General features: G+C 32.3%; 4 protein-coding genes across 8 annotated transcripts; all 4 read right to left on the bottom strand.

Moving 5' to 3' along the window:
- Positions 1 to 5,067: 5,067 nt before the first annotated feature.
- On the bottom strand, positions 5,068 to 7,547 carry LOC107361464 (dnaJ homolog subfamily B member 12). 2 transcript variants are annotated; one of them, XM_015928300.3, is made up of 5 exons: positions 7,396 to 7,547; positions 7,119 to 7,290; positions 5,955 to 6,663; positions 5,716 to 5,879; positions 5,068 to 5,642 (listed from the first exon to the last, which is right to left on the bottom strand). In XM_015928300.3, exons 2-5 carry the CDS (start codon positions 7,249 to 7,251, stop codon positions 5,515 to 5,517), a joined length of 1,134 nt encoding a protein of 377 aa, XP_015783786.1. In that variant the 5' UTR covers positions 7,252 to 7,290; positions 7,396 to 7,547; the 3' UTR covers positions 5,068 to 5,514. The 2 variants fall into 2 exon arrangements, with proteins under 2 accessions (XP_015783786.1, XP_089125113.1); XM_089268987.1 differs by lacking the exon at positions 7,396 to 7,547 and having other exon boundaries at positions 7,119 to 7,376.
- Positions 7,548 to 8,211: 664 nt separating this feature from the next.
- Positions 8,212 to 21,201, bottom strand: LOC107361351 (kelch-like protein 6). Of its 3 annotated transcripts, XR_016198890.1 has the most exons (3): positions 19,992 to 21,201; positions 17,122 to 18,804; positions 16,740 to 17,041 (listed from the first exon to the last, which is right to left on the bottom strand). XR_016198890.1 is itself a non-coding variant. In XM_089267872.1 (2 exons), exons 1-2 carry the CDS (start codon positions 20,996 to 20,998, stop codon positions 8,595 to 8,597), a joined length of 1,572 nt encoding a protein of 523 aa, XP_089123998.1. In that variant the 5' UTR covers positions 20,999 to 21,147; the 3' UTR covers positions 8,212 to 8,594. The 3 variants fall into 3 exon arrangements, 2 of the variants coding, with proteins under 2 accessions (XP_089123998.1, XP_015783655.2); XM_089267872.1 differs by lacking the exons at positions 16,740 to 17,041; positions 17,122 to 18,804 and adding an exon at positions 8,212 to 9,159 and having other exon boundaries at positions 19,992 to 21,147; XM_015928169.3 differs by lacking the exons at positions 16,740 to 17,041; positions 17,122 to 18,804; positions 19,992 to 21,201 and adding exons at positions 8,212 to 9,159; positions 9,704 to 10,851.
- Positions 11,277 to 13,599, bottom strand: LOC107361353 (uncharacterized). Its single transcript, XM_015928173.3, has 2 exons — positions 12,302 to 13,599; positions 11,277 to 11,840 (listed from the first exon to the last, which is right to left on the bottom strand). Exons 1-2 carry the CDS (start codon positions 13,297 to 13,299, stop codon positions 11,279 to 11,281), a joined length of 1,560 nt encoding a protein of 519 aa, XP_015783659.2. The 5' UTR covers positions 13,300 to 13,599; the 3' UTR covers positions 11,277 to 11,278.
- On the bottom strand, positions 14,381 to 16,284 carry LOC107361352 (uncharacterized). 2 transcript variants are annotated; one of them, XM_025160606.2, is made up of 3 exons: positions 15,580 to 16,282; positions 15,113 to 15,311; positions 14,381 to 14,996 (listed from the first exon to the last, which is right to left on the bottom strand). In XM_025160606.2, exons 1-3 carry the CDS (start codon positions 15,581 to 15,583, stop codon positions 14,438 to 14,440), a joined length of 762 nt encoding a protein of 253 aa, XP_025016374.1. In that variant the 5' UTR covers positions 15,584 to 16,282; the 3' UTR covers positions 14,381 to 14,437. The 2 variants fall into 2 exon arrangements, with proteins under 2 accessions (XP_025016374.1, XP_015783658.2); XM_015928172.3 differs by having other exon boundaries at positions 15,113 to 16,284.
- Positions 21,202 to 21,216: the final 15 nt, after the last annotated feature.

Below are 21,216 nucleotides of genomic sequence, written 5' to 3'. Positions count from 1 at the left end.
AGACGAGGAAGATAGTGGTGATGAGATGGGTGAACATCGTTGGATAGGAGAAATTAGTTTGACTTTACTATCAAAATCTCTTTCTAATGAACATCGTACTCTTGGAATGGACATTGTCGAGTGACAATAAAAATAAACAAATGTGGACAAGAGCAATTGACGAGACGGTCAAGTGAAGAGAAAGACAAAGATTCGTGAAATGATGGGAAAAATGTTTGAAAATATTTTGATTTTCAATCAACAAATGATGGCGACAATAGACTAATTATTGGGTTGGCGTTGGAACAAAAATTTTTGCTAATGTTGCTGGGATCATAATGAGGATGGATAAAAGTACGTCCTCATTATAACAGTTTGCTTACAGTTTCCGTAAAAATTATTTCATTAGTTTAAATTACTTGTATTAATAGCTGTGTGTTGTATGTGTTGGATTTAGGTTATATGTTCAAGTCTAACAAGTGAAGTGGTATGGCTTTGAAAAGCATTGATCGGATTTCGAGGTAGAAAAGGACGATTGGGTTCTCAACTTTGGACGGTAACAACTATTTTCATTAAGAAAATTCATCATCATAAAATGGTTGATCGATCGGGTCTATGCAAGATTGAGACAGAAAGAAGAGAGAAAGGAAAAACTAGAGATGGCAGGAAAAGATCGAGAACTCGACAGATCGAACTTATAGAGCTGCGAACCGAGCAAAGTTCGAGCTTTTGAACTTACGATCTGATTGAGATCGACCTTTTAAAAATTTGAGTACTCGAGAAAGATCGGCCGGGCTATAAATTACGTAAAAGAACGCAAAAATTGATAGATTTTTGATGATTTTGTTTTTCATTCAATAATTTCAGTCAGCAATTGTTTGGAAAATCAAAACATTGAAAGATCAATCTTAAATCGGCCTCCGAGTGCATCTTTTCATTTTAATCGATCTTGGGCTCGATCTTTTTAATTTTTTCGAAAAGTCGAGTTTGTTGGTGAAAACAGAGGAAATTCAGGAAATAAAGGTGAAATAATATTAGATACAAATAGTGATTTGCGAGTTTCTCATGATTAACATTGAAACTAGCAAATACCTTTACGAATATGTAAGGAATGAAATGAGCTTTATTCAGCTTTTATCAATTTTTGATAAATGATAAAGGTTTACACGGTATTGAATGTCGAAGTTGAAATCAACAAGTGTTGACAAGTGTCAATTTGATTGCTGTTTCAATCTGATGAGAAACAATGGAAGCTTATTCTCTCACAACTGTCAGTATATAACTGTTAGGCCAACAAATTATTATTATACTTAATGAATTGTTAATGCAGCATCGAAATGAATTTTATTTTTAACTTGGAACCTTTCAATTCTTTCAGCTTTTCTGTGTTCATCTTGATATTAACCTCCCCTGCTGTCCTGCATGATATAGCTCCAGAACGGAATTACCCCATCCAATAATCGACTGTGGCTCTCTTAAGCGCTTTATTTCCAACTTTACAAACCAAACTTGAATGCACTACGCTGTTTAAATAACCTTCAATAGCACAAAATGGCAGAGTTCAGTTCAATCTAGTTTGTCTAACAAGAAACGCGCTAAGTTTAAGGTTACCTAAAATAGTTTGGTCCAACCTAATATGTATTTCTCAACCCAACTTTTAGCCATGAAAACATGATTGAAATTTAAATTTTTCTATTCATCAAACCAAATCAACCAACCATGGAAATAAAGAATACTTTCATTACTTTCCATGGTAATATTATAAAGATGTGTTCAATCTTAAAGGGCCCTTCCTTTCATCAATCTGTGATAAATTATTAAGGTTGTTAAGGTACGACACCTCTATACTAAAATTAGTCTTTGTTCTCGGTTTATTTGTTAAATAACCAGACTCAACTACGGCCAGTTAATCAAAATCAGCATCCGGTAAATTAACAATTTGACGGTCTTCTTCAGCGGTGGCATCCTAGTCCGTTCCGCCTCTTCTACTACAGAATCTTCTTCTTCTGCCTGTGATGATTACACGTTTTTTTCTGTCCAGCATATCTTCACGAAGTGCCTGTTCATATTCGACTTTGTTTACGTTTCGATCTGTTTCCTGACTCAGGCCATATCTAAGTTAAAGAGAAAATGAAATAAACAAAAGACAAAAAATAGAAAAAACGAAAGTTTAACAATAATATATACATAATTACTTCATTAACCTATTGAAATTTATGTATTCGACAATCATTATTGTAATTGATTGAATATTAATATTTAGGTCAATGTTGGTTGGAAGAAGACTGAGGCCAGTTTTATACTGAGGTCCGGCGTATGTTGTACCCAACGAGTACTAAGCTTCGTCCTCATTTGAGATTACCTCGTTCTGGACTAACGCTATGTCACATATTTATATAGCTATCGTAAGCAAGCTGCTGAAGGTGTTGCTAGATGAGTAACATTAAGTATATCGAAAATCGTAAGCTTTATAAGTCCAAGAACAATCCCATGAAATATCCTAAAGTAGTGCGTCCTGATGGTGATTTTGCATACTATAAGAGTCTATACTATTATAGAGGGTCTAATTTAGATGTTAAGGTTCCCTTTCTCGATAATGTTAAGATGCTATATGTTATTGATAGGAGTTCTAACAATTAAGTTCGTCTCGCTAGTTCTATATGCATCGATTGTCACGAGGATTCCAATGTGACAATGTGCCTGTTGAAAGGTATAATCTGGTTGAATATCATACCTTTGCGTGGGGAGAAAAAATAAAGTCGAGTTTGTTGGTGAAAACAGAGGAAATTCAGGGAATGGAGGTGAAATTAGATTGAATAGGAATAGTGATTTGTGAGTTTCTCTTGATTAACATTGAAAATAACACAGACCTTTACAACTATGTAAGGAACGAAATGAGCCCCACACAAGAATTGCTAAACGATGAAGGTTTACACGGTATTTAATGTCAAAGTTGAAATCAACATGTAAAATGTTTCGACTTTGATCTCTGTTTCAATCTGACGTTAAACAATGGTCAGTATTTAAATGTTAGGTCAAAATATTATTGTTCAGATAATTGTTATTACAACAGTCAGAACGAAATTTATTTGCACTATGTATTTATTTCTTAGCTTAACGTATCTATTAGACATGAAAACATGATTGCCATTTAACTTTTGCTATTTATCAAACCAAATTAACCAACCATGGAAATGAAGAATACGTTCATTAATATTATAAAGATGTTGTTGTTGTTGATGATCATCTAGGTCGACCAAAAAGTTTTTTCCCTTGAGTTTTTGGGCACCAGTTCTGAATAGAAAATTGGACTCATTCTCAGCATCATTCACGGTGCAATCGTCTTTCAACTCGTCTTTCAACTGCATCTGATATCCAGATACAACCAATTTGATCTTTGAACATCTCTGTAATCCAACCCTCTTATCAGACAAGTTGAGAAGATATTTTATAATAGTTTGTGCATTTAATGGTCGATCACATATGAATGAAAATTCTGAAATTGGCGTGATCAACCTTTACATAAATAAATTAGATAGATGAATAGCTGGTGAGGACATTCAAAGAAGTTTTGAGTTGTCAACTTGTATCCAAAATCGGCAGCGAATACACAAGAATTAGAAGAGTAGCCTTTCAATCCTCTCTTTCTTGAATTTGTTTTCATCCGGTACCGAGTAGTTAGTATCAGTAAACAGGATTGCCATTCTTGATTCAATTCTTGAATTCTTAAGTTTCCTTGGATTCTGTATTGTTCTCAAGAGAAAGATCACATCTAACCTACTCGCATCCAGGATTCAAATGGTCATGTAAAATGGATCTTTATTATAATATTAATAATAATACAAGTTATAGTTATTGGATCCTTGGTGATTTCTTCGATCTTTGTTTTAAATTAGATGGAATTTCTTGAATTCTGTGAAAGAAACTCAGGTATTAAAACAGAAATTATCGACAACGATAGCTGTGGCTGACAGCTAAAATCGAGCCTTGGAGACCTCATCCGACAAGATGATAGATAGATCGATAAAATTAAATCTTCCAATATGTTCCGAATGTATAAATTGTTGTTTGTCATGATTTTATGAATAAATTCAGTTGTTTTCTTTGCAATATGCATGACCATTTTATTTGGTAGAGTTATCTCTCTCTTAAGTTATTTTTATTCGCAGTCGACCGGCTGTCTACCAGCCTATGGCTTGTGTGTCGCGTGTCCCTAGTTACTTGAGGGTGAACTCGCAAGGGCTGGGCTTTAATAGTTCAGGATAGTTCAGGGGGCTTAAACCCTGGTACAACTCACTGTACTGTATTTCGCCCGGAACCAGGACTTGGCGAGATTCGAAGAGACCTTCTTCTCTGTCTCTTTCTATTTCTGTTTCTTTTTCAAATATGAGGGAACGAACTTAAGTGAGAGACTACTGTACATATTTCGTATTTCTGCACAACATTCTTCTGGATTCGGTAATGGTGGAAACTGTGGTTACTGTAGATATTAATAGTTACTGGTTTCAAATTTTCTACCGCCAAATTTAAAAATGAAAAATTTGTATTTTTATTTTGCAGAAAGGTTTAAAGCAGCCTTGGGTTGAGTTTTAAGACACTCGGTTGAACCAATCAATAACTTGATTTTATATTCAGCTGGAGTCAGAGCTTGAGTTTGAGCTTTTTTGATGCAATAAGTTTCTCATAGTTAATGTTGCAATTTTGTGTGCTTGTTAACACCCTTTTCAGTCAACAAGATAACAGTTGGATCGTCAACAGGGATAGACTTCCACACAGAAGGCCTAGTAATGTCAATACTAAAAAGACAAATTGAAAGCGCTAAAATTTCACCTCCAGCTGTATGAGTAAGCATGAAAGCGCTCATAATAGGCTGTGAAGTTGACAACAGTTGTAAGGGTCCAGAAAAATGTAACTTTTTCGGTTAAAGAGGGATGCGATTGTGTTCAAGTTGTTTAAATTCGAAAATAAAACAGATTATTGTACAACTGTCTTGTAATTGATCAATCCATTTGATCCAAAGAAACGTCGAAGAATCGCAATCTTGAATTTTGAGGCTTACTGAATTTGAGCTGTTAAAGTAATACATGATAAATTGTTTAACAATTTTTATGCATCAAGAAATGGAATATTTGTGAACTTTCGCAACAAAATGCTGATTCACTGTACATGACAAAAATGCTCATACATCAAAAGTTAAATACAGCGATTCTCGGTGAGTTCATCAGAGTTTGAAAAATTTCACAAATGTTATTAGTTTTGTTTTCAAATGGGTAGTCACAACTTAGAACTTTTGTTGAAATAATTCGCAAAACTGCTGAAATGTTTAGATTATGAAATTATTTTTCTCAATAGCTTGACCAGTTTTCGCAAATTTTTGCAAATTTTTGCAAACAAAACTAAAAATTTTAAACTCTCACGAACTCACCGAGATTTCTATAATAATAAATTATCTTAAATGATACATATTTATAACTTTATATAAATTCCTGATACCATTCAATGAAAGGAATCAACAACGATAGAGAAGACGTTATATCAACTATTACTATCAATACGGTCTTGTAATTCTTGTAATTCTGTGCAGGATGGAGTTTTCATCTTCCGAACTTGATCTTCAAATATTGAGTCTCCAATGTTTTTAGCTTTCCAAATCAAGTTTTCTTCTATAAAACAGAGAACGAAAAAATATTACTTGAGTAAATTAATGTGCAAGAATTGGGAATAGATTGAACTTACTATGATTCCTCTCCTTGAAGCAACGTGTTCTCAAATTTTTAGTAAAGTCATGATTAACTTCTTGCTCAATGTTGGTTATTATTTGTTTATAGTCTCTTTCAAAGTTCTCTTTAACGAAATATGGAATCTTCAGGTCCGAAGTTTTTCGCAAAAGTGGATATTTACTGGAATGTAAAAAATATTGATTAGTTTTATCAACTGCTTTAACATTTTCATTAAAGTATTGAAATAATATTTACTTGCTACGCGCTAGACTGAATATTGGATCACGGATAAGAAAGGAACTCATGATGGACATAATTATGAACACGATCACAGGTAATAATTGAAGGAAAACGCTGATTCCACTAGATGATTGGGAGGTTTGACGGTTTGACCAGCGATTGTTGGCTGTATAAACATGAGAGTTGCCAAAAAATACATTAAATAGCTCTTCTGGGCCCATTTGTTGCCCAGCAAAGCGTCTTGGATATCCATAAGGCTCATACAAATCTGTTTTGGATGGTCTTCGAAATTCACTTGAACATTGTAGATCATAACATCTTCGTTTCTCTGGATCACCAAGCACATCGAATGCGTTACTTATGGCTTTAAATGCGTCTGATGCTCCTGGAGCTTTATTTTTATCGGGATGAAATTGTAATGCTAGTTTACGATACTGTTTCTTTAATTCTTGATCACTCGTCTCCTTTGTTATTCCCAACATTTTATAATAATCCTTACATCTGGTTATTTTTTCAACAGCTTCGAGTTGAGCTTGACTGAATTCTCTTGTCGAATCATCATCATCACTACATTCCTTTTGGTTACTTCTTATTTCTTGAAAATTAGGTTCACTTTGATGCGAATATTTTTCATCTGATTTCCATTTTTCCCTTTCACGTCTCGATTCAAATCGTCCATTTTCCTCGGAAATCAAAATTAATTGTTCAACTTTATCGATCATTCCTAAGCAAAAAGAAAAAAAACGTAAAAATATGATCAATGTAGATTCAATTTGCATTTAAATGAAAATGGGCGATGAAATAACCGCACTTGTGAGTCGTCTATGGACAAGGCATAAAAGGGCAAAAAATAATATTGAACTTTTGAAGATAAGACCAGAAACAAGACACAAATGGATTACATTGAGAAAGACACACGAATCAAACTGCTACAAAAGCCTGGTTTCATGTGATAGTCAAACTCGAGCAAGTATAAGAGAGAAATAAAATAAGTCAACCTCGAATCTCGAATCAATATCAAGCTAGATTCTATTTATTATCATAAATTATAATTCAGAGAAAACTAAAATTCATAGCCTAATGGTTAGATCGATTCTTGAGTGAATGTTTAGAGACGATTTAATAAAAACAATCTGAAAATTAAGACGACAAAATCAGAATTGGAATAAAAATACTAACCTTTAACGTAAGATGATGGGAAAGCTTGTTGTGATTTGTAAAGATATTTAAGAGCATTCCGCTGGTCATCATTTAATAAATACTTTTGGGCGATTTTAAGATATTTCTCACTTTCCTCTTGATCACGAATCATTATTAAACATTCATTTAAATTATAAGCTGGAAAATCTGGCTATTAAGAGTCAATCGAAAAGAGTTGACAAAAAATGGATGATGACTACTATGGTTGCCAATGGTGATGGAAACAGGCAAAAGCAATGAAAACAAGGAAACTTACAAGCAAGCAAAAAGTATTGTTGGTTGTTGGCCAAATAAGATCACAAATTGAAAGATTTCCAGGTTAAGAAGGTCGTACATTCTCGAATGACGATCTGACTCTTCCATTGTCCACCAATTCAGCATCTACGATCAAATGAAATAAATAATTTATCATATATTGCCGATGATTCCAAATTTTGATGATTAAAATGCAAATCAAAACCAACTAAACATTATTTGAATGGCTGGAGAGGCTGACAGTGATGAGGGTAATGAAGGTGAAAAATTATGATATGATGAAAAAAGAAAAAGAAAAAGAAGAAATGGCAATTATCTGGTCCAGTATTTCATTTCAAAATATCACAACATCGGGTCAACTACAATTTTGCATATTTACATTGCCTAAAAGGCTTATGGACACTCTTCTTCATCTTTCCTTACTTTCCATTTTGATCCTTTTTTGCTTCTCTTCTTTACTTTTACAATCTCTGTCGACTCTTTTCTTAAAGCACAAGGAGAAACTTTACTTTAATGCGACTCTCATCATTCCCTTGCTCGCCAAGAACTGGCAAAAACTCACCGCGATCAGATTTATGATATGTTATGCTTTAAGTGTATTTGAGACTTTTCCACTGATCAGTTGATACATTTTTGTCAAAATGATTTTGATGATTAGATAACAAGATCATTGAAACAATTAACACTTTCTTGAATAAAACATTCATCACAAGTTGTTGAAGATCAAATTTGACCGGTCATTTTGATCTTATGACTAAATAACGGGAAAGTTTCAACGAATGCCACTCTCTACTCACAGTAGAATAAGAAAAGCCAGTTTAAGACAAAGAATTTATTCTGGTCATGCTAATTTCGTAAGAATGTAAATTCACATTATTTTTAGTATTTTTCTTTTAGCGAACAAAATCGAATAAATCTTTCATTATGTTTCGAATGTAGTTTATCCTGATTACATGTATCGATCCTTATTCATAATCATAATCATTTGATTTTTACTGCGTGTTATTGACTTACACTTTATAATTAAGAATACGTTAAGTAAATTATTTGGTACAAAAGATTGGATTTTTTAAATATTAATAAAAGGAATGGTAAAGTACACTTTGTATTATATATTGCATGAATTTTGAATCGTAATAAAAAGGAAATATAATTCAGATTAATCATATTGAACTGCTAACTGTTAAAAAGCTGAAAGAGTTATAAAAAGTCTCGCCTGAACAATGGTTTTATATTTTTAATCGGCAAAAACGTTGAGGTGAAAGCCATTAACTCTTGAGTATCTTCATGAGAGCCGTTGGAATTTACATTGAAGAATTCATACTTTTCAAACCATTTCTTCTGTTTAATGCAATAAACATAAAATTTTCCGGTGCATCTATCGACCAGAATTATCTTATCATCTTCTGTATGAAGAGAAGTTAAGTTTAAGTCTTTAATGCACAAATCATCGGCACCTTTAAATAGTTCAATCTCTTTGTATGAACGGGTTTCCATATTAAATTGGAAAAACTCTCTTTCCGATGTGAAGACATAAAGAATTTTGTCCAAAATAGTCGCATGGAATTCATAATCATAATGATCATCGTATTCATTGAATTTTCTTGAATCCGTCGCTGGGAAAATACCTAAATATCCAGTTTGCCAAGAATCTTTTTCTCCTATGCAAACGAAAGCACCATTATATTCAACCAATAGGTATGTATGACGGGGAATTTCATCACCAAGTGCAGTAGCTTTAGCGTCCAAATAGCAGGAATATTGACTGAAAAATCAAAGTAAAATTAAAGATGAGTCTAACTTGGAGATCTCTTGATAAAATAAGAAAATCGTCATCAAAAATGCAGTTCATTTGATGTAATTTACTGAATTAGAATTATCGAAAAACCAGATTAGGACTGAACCCGAAAATTCAATCCAATGAGAAATGATGCGTCTGAAATTAAATTTGAAACTTTTGCATTGATCAGTTGACACATTGTGACGGATAGATACATATCATGCGTTTCAGCATCATTGGAATGAAATCCTTCTGTGAGTTTCATATATCCTCGTCGCCCGTAACACTTTTAACCGACAATACATTTGTAATATTCTCTGTGAATGTAGCACATCAAATCCCTTCAAATTATTCGCAAACTAGTTGAAACTTGTAGAGATTTGGTGCGATCGTAAAACTTTGAACGGCAAACAAAAAAGCTTTGAAAACTGTGTAATCAACAAATAGAAACTCGAGGATTTGAAAATTTAAGAAAAAAAATGAATATCAAGTAGCAAAACGATTTAGCGTTTTATAAAAATTAACATACCAACGATCATCCTGAAAATTGACAATCAATTTATGAATTTCCGGGTAATAGGGTTTATAATCCTTGTCATCAAGCCGTTTAAATGTCTTTTTGTTCCAGTCAATTCGGACACATCCTCTTCCAGAGTCAAATAAAATATCTGAAATATTTTCTCCATGTACGAATTGGGTCGACATTTTATCATCTTCCGTAAAATCACCAATCGGTAAACAAAATAAATCTTTATCGAATATATTTATCCGTACCTTTGAATAGCAATCTAATTCCTGGATTGAGACGAAGTAGTTTTGTTTACTACGATTGAATCCACAGCCAACATTAGAAGAAATAATTGAATCAAAGCTTCTCAGATTCGCTATGAATTCATTGGTCTTAACATTTGATAACTCAACAGGATCCATGAAAGACCAACGCACGAATTGCAATATCCTTGAAAGAAATTCTTTTCTTGAATCAACATTCTTATTTACCCATTTCATGATTGATTCAAAAACTTGGTACTCAGAATAAACCATTAAATCTAATTTGAGAATATGTTCGATTGTTGCAACTGGATAATCCAAGAAAACATCAGTGTTGACAATCTTTAAGAAATGGCGGCAGATGAAGTAGTCAATAACTTCTAAATTGATCAACTTGGTAGTTTTTGTAACTTTGCTTAAAATAACTGGAATATGTTCAATGGTAAAATTATTGTGGAAATATTTTAGACATGGTTTAAACAAACGTTGACTTATCATCAAATAATCAGCTGCTTCATAAAAACTTATCACATAATCCATTTGAATGATGAATATTTCTGTATGGATCCAGTTAAGAAGAGCATCGAAGGCACGCTCATCAAAATCCAGAGTCACTTTGTTTTCCTTCGATATCAACTTATCACTACTAAACAATTTTTTAAAATAAGGCACAACTGAACAAATGAACTTTTTAGAGACATAATATTCACATTTTCTATTCACAATTATCAGTTCTTCATCACAATTCTGATTCACTTCATCCATTTTAAAACAGTGAGCAAAATAAAATAACTAAAAACGCTAAAAAAATCGATAGCGAAGTACTAAAAAAATTATTTTAAAAGCATAAAGTAAGTCTTGGAGTCATAAAATGTAAAGGTGTTCATTTAGCTCACATGTTTTTACTGCTTACTATTGGTAAGGGCGGGACTTACACGTTATGTTGCGTAAAGTCAAATAGTGTAAATCAAGTAGCCGTCGTATGCCATCAATATTAGTATAAACTATGTTATTCAGATGCTGGGTAAGTTTCTTAAGGAACTTAACCGATTAAATCTTGAAACATGTTTCGAGTGCAAAGAATTATCATCTTAACATTCATCAATTCTAAGTTCAAGTTGTGCTTTCTATTCATTTGATCTCTCTGCTATTGAGATTTGAAGTTGTTTGTAGTTTGTTGTGTTTGAAGGAATTTGAGTTTTATTTTAAATTATTATAATAATCATAATCATATGCATAAAAATTGGGAATAAACTCGAATAACTCGAAAAATAAAAATTCATTGCAATTTCTGCAACAACACTTAAAGTTTGGTGAATAATGCACATGTATTTCAAAGGTCACAAAACTTTCTTTTATACAATGGTTTGATATATTTTGTCTGTAAAAATGTTGAGGCGAAGGCAATTAGCTGATTGGCAGGAGCATTAGAACTGTCAGAATAAAAATTTACATTCATGATTCGATACTTTTCAATCCATTTCTCCTGATTAATGAGGTAAACATGAATTTTTCCTGATGATTTATTGACCAAAATAACTTTGTCGTCCTTTGATTGTTGAGAAGTTAAGATTAAATCATTGAAACTCCATTTTTGCCCTTTGAAAGGATAACTCTTATTGAAGCTTCGAGTTTCGTGGTTGAATTGAATAAATTCGAGTTCCTCCGTCAATATATAAACAACTTTATCCAAAATAGTGGCATGGAAAGATTGATCAGGTTCTCCATAAGTATAGCACCAATGTGGAGGGCCAACTGGGAAAAGGCCAAACCACTTTTTATCGTCTTTAGTTTTACCAATCGCAATGTATTTGTCAACAGATTCAAGATACACATTGCGATTACCATAGAAATTCAGTTTCGTATCTTTTTCTTCCAAATAGCAGTACAAGGAGCTAGAAGACAAAAAAAGAGAAATAGATTAGACGGAGAATATTTGAGTATTTTTCTGATATCCAGACAAAAAAGGCTAAAAAATAAATAAATACACTAATATTTACTTTAAATTTTGCAGAAGTTGCAATTTTAAAGAAAAAGAATACATTTGAATGAATGTATTTTCGGAATCTAGACATAAATTAATTGAGAAGATTATACAACTATGAGCAGTGGTGTTTGATATGACTCGTATCATAAAAACATTTACCATCACATCGATAGCAAAATGTTAGCATTTATGAAGAAGTTTGATAATGATCGAAAAAATGAACTACAAAAATCGTGAATGAACATGTAAAGCCGAACCAGGCTTTCATGTCTTTCTAACATTTCTCAAAGGCTTTAAAATTTTTGCTGAAAGTTTTTGTCAATGGGTAAATTTTGAAAGACCATCTATGATCTGGGACTTTAAACATACCCTGATTGCGTCAAAAACTTAAGAATAATATTGTTCAATTGCCTATAACGGTTTCCATTATTGCCTTCCATGCCAAGCCATCGAAATGTCTTTTTACTCCAATCTATTCGGATACCTTTTCGTCCAGAATCAAATACAATATCTGAAATGTGTTCTCCAGGAATAAATCCAAGTGATATTGAGTCATCTCGAGTAAAATCACCGATCGGCAAACGAAATAATTCAGTATCAAACACATTTATTGTTAAATTTGAATCATCAATTCGGTCAATAGAAATGAAGAAGTTTTGTTTACTACGATTGAATCCATATTCACAATCAGGAGAGGTAATTGAATCAAGATTTGGCAAGCCTTTGATTAACTTATTACTCTTTATTTTGGTTACATCAACAGGATCCATGAAAGACCAGCGTACACAATTTAATAGCTTTGGAAGTAATCGTTTTCTAGAACCAGTCCTTTTATTCACCCATCTTATGATTGCTTCAAAAACTTGGTATTCAGAGTAAATCATTAAATCTAATTTGAGAATATGTTCAACCGTTTCAACTGGATATTGCAAGAAGATATTTGTATTGGCGATCAGCAAGAAATGGCGACAAATAAAGTTGTCAATAACTTCTAAATTGATCAACTTAGTAGTTTTTGTAACTTTGCTTAAAATAACTGGAATATGTTCAATCTTAAAATTGTTCTGGAAATAATTAAGACATGGTTTAAACAAACGGTCACTTATCATCAAATGATCAGCTACTTCGAAGATATCGATAACGTCCTCCAGTTGAATTAAAAAAGACCCACAATGAATCCAGTTGAGGACAGAATCAAAGTTATGTTCATCAAAATCTAGTTCCACTTTGTTTTCCTTTGGTTCCAACAAATCACCACAAAATATTTTTTCAAAATATGGCACAGCTGAACAGATGAACTTTTTAGAAACATAATAAACATTTTTCCTAACAACAATTTTTAATTCCTCATCCGTACTTTGATCCATTTCGTCCAAAATTGGTTAAGAGAGATTACACAAAAAAATTATCAAAACTTAAAAAACAAACAATTTTTATAGGTACAACTGTAATCCTTCTCATGGTAAATAGTTTGTTTGCATTTTCTTGTAAGAAACCAGACTTAGGTTAACATATCCGCGAGCTCTTATCAAAACAGAAATCACTAAGAGTACCTTTCAGTAAACACAGCAAACACTAAAATACCATCGACCAAGCTACAAATGTGTCGATGTTTGAAAGAACGCATTTTTTAAACCTCGTCTCTTGAGGCTCGTAACTAATGAAGCTAAGAAACTATGGTAACCACAGTGTTGTTAGGTACTTTCTGGTTCATAATTTTCTACCGCCAAATTTAAAAAGGAGAAAGCAGGATTCGCATTTTGATTTTGTCGAGGCAATCAGAAAGTTTTCATTTTTTCTTTGTAAATTTTAATCTCAATGTAATCTCGAAGTCTTAACTTTGATAACATTGAAATTTGAATTAAAAATTGAATGGATGGTGCCAAGCTAATTATAAACTAATAAATGTATACAATGTAACTTTAATAAAATATTAATAAATAAAGCTCTCAATTCAGGTTCACTGTATCTTTCATCCTTCAATTAAATTAACATATTAACATTAAATAAAAGTTTCGTATAAACGCTCGCTGATCATCAAATAATCAGCTGCTTCATAGAAACTAATCAGATAATCCATACGAATGATGAATAAATCTGTGTGAATCCAAGCAAGAAGAGCATCAAAGACACGTTCATCAAAATCCAGAGTCACTTTGTTTTCCCTTGATTCCAATTCATCGCCAGAAAACAATTTTGAAAAATAAGGCACAACTGAACAAATGAACTTTTTAGAGACACAATATTCACATCTTCTATTCACTATTATCAGTTCGTCATCACAATTCTGATCGACTTCATCTATTAATATCTTAATATTATAAAGCATCAGATTCAAACAATGAAAATTATTCTCATTGTTATTATGAGAGAATTCTAAATAATGTAACAGGAATATTTCATCCGAACACCTTGTATAATTATTATTCATTCATAAAAATTGAAAAATTTACACGATTCACTTTCTTTATTTTAGTTCTGATGAATAACACACATAGTTTATAGTCAAGTAAAAATTCTTCTATACAAAGGTTTGATATTTTTCATCTGTAAAAACGTTGAGGTGAAGGCAATCAGCTCATTTGAATTTACATTGGAATTGCTGGAGCCAAAGTTTACAATGTTGATTCGATATTTTTCGATCCATTTCTTCTGATTTATGAGGTAAACATACATTTTTCCTGATGATTTATTGATCAAAATAACTTTGTCGTCCTTTGATTGGTGAGAAGTTAAGATTAAATCGTTGAAATCCCACTTTTGGTCTTTGAATGGTTCACTTTTATTGAAACATTTAGCTTCGTAATCGAATTGAATAAATTCGAGTCCTCTCGTCAATATATAAACAACCTTGTCCAAAACAGTGACATGTAAAGTACGCTGATTATCATAATGTGTGAACCAACTGTGATGAATAACTGGAAATTGACCATACCATCTTTTATCGTCTTTAATTTTACCAATCACAATATATTGGTCAACAGATTCAAGTAGCAAATTCTCTTCCATGCTAATTGGTGAAGACGGGTTACTACCTGTTGCTTCCAAATAGCAGCTAAAACGGCTAAGGATTGAGAAAAGAATGAATAAAGGTATTAATTTAAAAATTGACTTTTGGCAGAATATAAATTTTCCTAAACCATTAATGAATTAATACCAAAAAAAACACATAGAACCTACCTAAGATTGAAAAACTGGATGATGGTGTGATGCAATTTACTGTAATTGATAGTGTTAACTTTTGAGTCAAGCCATCGAAATGTCTTTTTACTCCAATCTATTCGGATGGCTTTTTTCTCAGAATCAAATAAAATATCTGAAATGTTTTCTCCATGAAAAAAATCAAGTGTCATTGTATTATCTTGAGTGAAATCACCAACTGGAAAACAAGATAATTCATTATCAAATACGTTTAGCCGTAACTTTGCATCATTTAGCTTCTGGATGGAGACGAAGAAGGTTTGCTTGCTACGATTGAATCCATATTCACAATCAGAAGAGATAATTGAATCCAGATTTGACAAGCCTTTGATTAAGCCATCAAGTCTACCCTTTATTTTAGTTACATCAACATGATCCAGGAAAGACCAACGCACACAATTCAATAGCTGTGGAAGTAATTCTTTTCTTGAATATTCTTTACTCACCCATTTCATGATAGATTCAAAAACTTGATATTCAGAGTAAATCATCAAATTTAATTTGAGAATATATTCAACTGTCTCAACTGGATAATCCAAAAAAACATTTGTGTTAATAATCTTCAAGAAATGGCGACAGATAAAGTAGTCAATAGCCTCTGAATTGATCAACTTGGAAACTTTTGTAACTTGAGGTAAAACAACTGGAAGATGTTCAATGGTGAACTTTTCATGAAAATAAGAATTACAAGGTCTAAACAAAGGTTCATCTATCATCAAGTAATCAGCTAGATTGTAACACTTTATCACATTCTCCATTTGAACAATGAGTAAACCAGAGTGAACCCAGGTAAGAATTATATTGAAGACTTCTTCATCAAAATCAAGCACCACTTTGTTTTCCTTTGATTCCAGCAAATCACAGCAAAACATCTTCTCAAAGTAAGGCACAACTGAACAGATGAACTTTTTAGAAACATAAAATACATTTTTCTTAACAACAATTTTCAATTCCTCATCCAAATTTTGATTTTCTTCGCTCATGGTAATGAATGTAGCATTCAGGGGGAACAATATACAAACGCAAAAAATGGACAATTACCTATATATAATTGTCTATCAAAATAGAGAAACAGTTTACTGTGAGTTTCTTGTTTAAACTTTGCATTCGCTGCAGATAACAAAATACATGTTGTAGTTTCATGATACAATATGTATTAATGTATTTAATAATCATGTGATTTGAATGTGATTTTTACGTTGCCATCTATTAGTCAAATTATAAAGGAAGACATCTTGCTCGCTGATGAATAAATGTAAAGTGTTAGTTACTTGGTTAATCAGTACCTATTTGTTTACAATTTCCCTTATCTTAAATAAGGAGTGGTCCCTAAAAAATTGGACAAATTTTGAATCAAATTTCAAATATGTTAGGATTCTTCGAATAAAGGATTCTATAGCGTAAATTAACGAGCATTCTTCGTTTCAATTGAATCACGAGGTCTCTAAAGTTAATTGAGGATTGGAGCGTGCAAAGAAAAGTCGAAAATGATTAATGATTCCAAACCACAATTTTTCCCATCTCATAAAGCTAGCTCATCTTTTAATCATCCTGTTTCTTTTTCTCATTCCAACTGTAAGAAATTCTTGTGGAACAATTCTTCTTGATAAATCATTGAAAGAAACTGTATTTTAATGAAAAAATCCAGAAAAAATGATGTCCAAAAGATATTTAATAATAACACAATCAGCATCGTTGCAAGTGAGCAAAGTTACGTTATTCAAGAGTATTTTTTCCCTTTTTGTGGGTGCACGTAAGAATGTCCATTTGAGATAACAAAGTTGAAGGATTTTGCAAGGGAAACACAACTGCAAGCTTTTATGCCGGGCTACAAAAATCTCGAGTTATATGAATATCATTAGATCCACGTCTAATCAAGAAAACAAAAATGCAAGTTTCAGAAGCTTTCTGCACAAAAAAAAGATAAAATGCAAATTAGTTAAAAACATTTCCGTTTTTTGATGAGAATGAGATAAATGAAAACTTACGTTAGTAGAGATTTGACATGAAGAAGCGTTGGGGTCAGTTTTAAGGCACTCGGTTGGACCAATCAAGAACTCAATTTTATATTTAGCTGGAGCCAAAGCTTGAGTTTGAGCTTTTTTGATGCAATAAGTTTCTCGTAGTAAATGTTGCAATTTTGTGTGCTTGTTTAACACCCTTTTCATTCAACAAAATAACAGTTGGATCGTCAACAGGGATAGACTTCCACACAGAAGGCCTAGCAATGACAACACTAAAAAGACAAATTAAAAGCACAAAAACTTTCATATCTAGCTGTACCAGTAAGCATGTACGCACTCAGAATCAGCTATTAAGTTGACAACAGTTGGCAATCAAGCAGCTCAATCAGCAAATTTCCTCTCTAGCTGTATCAAGAAAACATTAAGCGCTCAAAACAGCTATTAAGCTGTCAACAGTTGGAAGTAAGCAAATGAGTGTTTGCTCACAACATGAAAAATCACCTATGAATTGATAGCCATACAAAAAGAGCGCATGATAAAAGATTTAAGTTGACAAAATGTACTTCATTTTAACTTTTGCTTCTGAATAAGCATTTAAGACAAAAAAAAGATTTCATTCTAATAAAAAACAGTCCATAATGATCAAAATTAAAACATCAGCTGTTTTGGTGATGAAAACACCAGAAAACTGGGAAACACGTGGTTAAGGATCAGAGTTGGACCGATCATTTTGATCATTTGGCTAAAGAATAACCAACGGAAGCGTTTCAATGAATCCCACTCTCTACTCACAGTCTAATGAAAATAGTAAAGCTAAAGTTTTAAGACAAAGAATTTATTTTGGTCATGCTAATTTCGTAAGAATGTAAATTCACATTAATTTTCTTTAGCGAACGAAACCGAAGAAATCTTTCATTATGTTTCGAATTTAGTCTATCCTAATTTCATGTATCGATTTTCATGAATAATCACAATATGGATTGTATTGACAGTTGGATTTTTTTAAATAAAAGGCATGGTAAGTACACTTTGTATATTGCATGAATGTTCGCAATTTGTCTTATAATTTACATGAAAAGGAAATTAAATTCAGATTAAATGTTGGTCATAATGAACTGCTAACTGTTAGAAAGCTGTAAGAGTTATAAAAAGTCTCGCCTAAACAATGGTTTTATATTTTTCATCGGTAGAAACGTTGAGGTGAAGGCAATCAACTTATCAACACCTTTATAAGAATCGTTGGAATTGGGATCTACATTGAAGAATTCATACTTTTCAAACCATTTCTTCTGTTTAATGCAATAAACATAGAATTTTCCGGGATTGTCGATCAGAATTATCTTATCATCTTCTGTATAAAGAGAAGTTAAGATTATGTGTTTAGCCGACAAATCTTCACCATCTTCAAATAGTTTAATCTTTTTGTATGAACGGGTTTCCATATTAAATTGGAAAAAATCCCTATCCGATGTGAAGACATAAAGAATTTTGTCCAAAATAGTCGCTTGGAATTCAAAATCATAATTATTATTGTATTTATTGAATTGTCTTGAATCCGTCGCTGGGAAAATACCAAAATATTGAGTTTCTCGACAAGTTTCTCCGATGTAGACAAATCCATCATTATATTCAACCAATAAATATGAGTTACTGGGAATTTCATCTCCAAGTGCAGTGGCTTTAGCATCCAAATAGCAGGAATATTGACTGAAAAATCAAAGTAAAATTAAGATTGAGACTAACTTGGTGATCTCTAAATGCAATAATAAAATCGTGACCCACTGTTAACCCTTTTCCTAGTTCCCTTAGATCGTACCGTTAGTAAAGTACGACAATACATTTGTAACATTCTGCGTGGATACATCACATCAATCCCATTCAAATTGTAGTCAGTAAATAATGTCTCAAATTATTCGCAAACTTGTTGAAACTTGAAAAACTTTGATGCAATCTTGAAAATTTGAACGACAAACAAAGAAATATACACTGCTCGTCAAAAATATAAGGCCACTTGATTTTTCTTTATAATTTTTGAAATAAAAGGTAAAAAAACCTGAACCTTATCAAAAATATAATAATTTGCGCAGACTAACCAAGAAAAAAAAATTGAAAAAAATCGAAGGGGAAAAAAATAGGGGAGAAATAAAAAATTTTGGTTCGTCAAAAGTATAAGGCCACTTATTAAATCCTATTTAATATTTAGTTTGAGCGCCATTTAATTTGATCACATCGAAGATTCTGTTGCTCATAGATGAGACAAGGTTCTGTAGATATTCAGGTTCGAATCCAAACCATGCATTTTGAATTGCATCCCATAATTCATCAATTTTATTGAATTGCCGCTGATTTGCATAAACTTTGCGCGCAATCAGTCCCCATAAATTTTCAATAGGGTTTAAGTCCGGGCTACATGCTGGCCAACTCAATACTTTCACTGAATTATCTTGAAAAAAAGTTTTGGTAGCATTTGAAACATGAATCCTGGCATTATCTTGTTGGAAAATCCAATGCATTTGTTTCAGCATTTGGAATCAGATTTTCTTCCAATACTTTTATGTAATCCAATGAATTCATTGACGAGGAAATTTTCACGATAGGAAGAACACCATTAAAACTGAATGCTCCCCACACCATAACTGATCCTCCTCCGAAGTTTCGCTTTGAAAAAACTTTTTGAAAAATCATGCCAATAGCACTTTAAACCAATTAGAAAGAGTTGAAAGAATTACTTAGAAATCGAAAATTAAGAGTAAAATCAAACGGCCTTATACTTTTGACGAGCAGTGTATAAAGAAAAAACTCAAGGATTTGAAAACTCAAGAAAAGAGTCTTGGTGTTATTAAAATGGAACATCAAGTAGCAAAGCGATTTAGCGTTTTAAAGAATAAACATACCTACGATCATCCTGAAAATTGACAATCAATTTATGAATTTTCGGGTAATAGGGTTTATAGTGCTCACTATCAAGCCTATAAAATGTCTTTTTGACCCAATCAACTCGGATACATCTTCTTCCAGTATTAAATAAAATATCTGAAATGCTTTCTCCATGAACGAATTGGGTTGGCATTGTTCTATCTTCAGTGAAATCACCAATCGGTAATGAAAATAGATCTTTATCAAATATATTTATCCGCAACTTTGAATGATCATCCAATTCTTGGATTGAGACGAAGAAGTTTTGTTTAGTACGATTGAATCCACAGTCACTCTTGGAGGAAAGGATTGAATCAAAGCTTCTTAGAGCCTTTATTAATTCATTTTTCTTAACCTTTGATAATCCAACAGGATCCATGAAAGACCAACGCACGAATTTCAATAGGCTTGAAAGGAATTCTTTTCTTGAATCAACATTCTTATTTACCCATTTCATGATTGATTGAAAAACTTGATACTCAGAGTAAATCATTAAATCTAATTTAAAAATATGTTCAACTGTTTCAACTGGATACTCCAGAAAAGTATCAGTAGCAGCGATTTTCAAGATATGGCGACAAATGAAGCTATTAACAGCTCCTGGAGTTATCAATTTGGAAGATTTTTTAATCTGAAGTAAGACAACTGGAAGATATTTTATGGTAAAATTATTGTGGAAATACTCAAAACAAGGTTTGAACAAAAGTTTGCTGATCATCAAATAATCAGCTGCTTCATAAAAACTTATCACATAATCCATTTGAATGATGAATAATTCTGTGTGAATCCAATTAAGAAGAGCATCAAAGGCATGCTCATCAAAATCTAGAGTCACTTTGTTTTCCTTTGATTCCAATTCATCGCTAGAAAACAATTTTCTAAAATAAGGCACAACTGAACAAATGAACTTTTTAGAGACACAATATTCACATCTTCTATTCACAATTATTAGTTCGTCACCACAATTCTGATCCACTTCATCCATTATAAAACACTAAGCAAAATAAAATAACTGAAACACACGAAAAATAGTCGATAGCGAAGTACTAATTTATTTTAAAAGCATAAAGTAAGTCTTGGAGTCATAAAATGTAAAGGTGTTCATTCATCTCACATGTTTTTACTGCTTACTATTTATAAGGGCGGGACTTACACGTTATGTTGCGTAAAGTCAAATAGTGTAAATCAAGTAGCCGTCGGACA

Source organism: Tetranychus urticae, chromosome 1 (assembly GCF_039701765.1).
Source record: "Tetranychus urticae isolate SD_2017Ah chromosome 1, NJAU_TeUrti_SD_1.0, whole genome shotgun sequence".
Classification (NCBI taxonomy): domain Eukaryota; kingdom Metazoa; phylum Arthropoda; class Arachnida; order Trombidiformes; family Tetranychidae; genus Tetranychus; species Tetranychus urticae.
Note: the sequence above shows the minus strand (reverse complement) of the source record. Positions and strands in the feature narration are given on the sequence as shown.

Bases quoted from the DNA above. Each gene is read 5' to 3' on its own strand.
- LOC107361351 (XM_089267872.1), bottom strand. From the start codon at position 20,998: ATGGATGAAGTGGATCAGAATTGTGGTGACGAACTAATAATTGTGAAT. The intron at 9,160-19,991 runs GTATGTTTATTC...TTGATTTTTCAG, and splicing joins AATTTTCAGGATGATCGTAG to TCAATATTCCTGCTATTTGG.
- LOC107361352 (XM_015928172.3), bottom strand. From the start codon at position 16,116: ATGAGCGAAGAAAATCAAAATTTGGATGAGGAATTGAAAATTGTTGTT. The intron at 14,997-15,112 runs GTAGGTTCTATG...CTCAATCCTTAG, and splicing joins ATCCAGTTTTTCAATCTTAG to CCGTTTTAGCTGCTATTTGG.
- LOC107361353 (XM_015928173.3), bottom strand. From the start codon at position 13,299: ATGGATCAAAGTACGGATGAGGAATTAAAAATTGTTGTTAGGAAAAAT. The intron at 11,841-12,301 runs GTATGTTTAAAG...TTTGTCTTCTAG, and splicing joins AAGTTTTTGACGCAATCAGG to CTCCTTGTACTGCTATTTGG.
- LOC107361464 (XM_015928300.3), bottom strand. From the start codon at position 7,251: ATGATTCGTGATCAAGAGGAAAGTGAGAAATATCTTAAAATCGCCCAA. The intron at 6,664-7,118 runs GTTAGTATTTTT...CTTTTTGCTTAG, and splicing joins CCCATCATCTTACGTTAAAG to GAATGATCGATAAAGTTGAA. The intron at 5,643-5,715 runs GTAAGTTCAATC...TCTGTTTTATAG, and splicing joins CTTCAAGGAGAGGAATCATA to AAGAAAACTTGATTTGGAAA.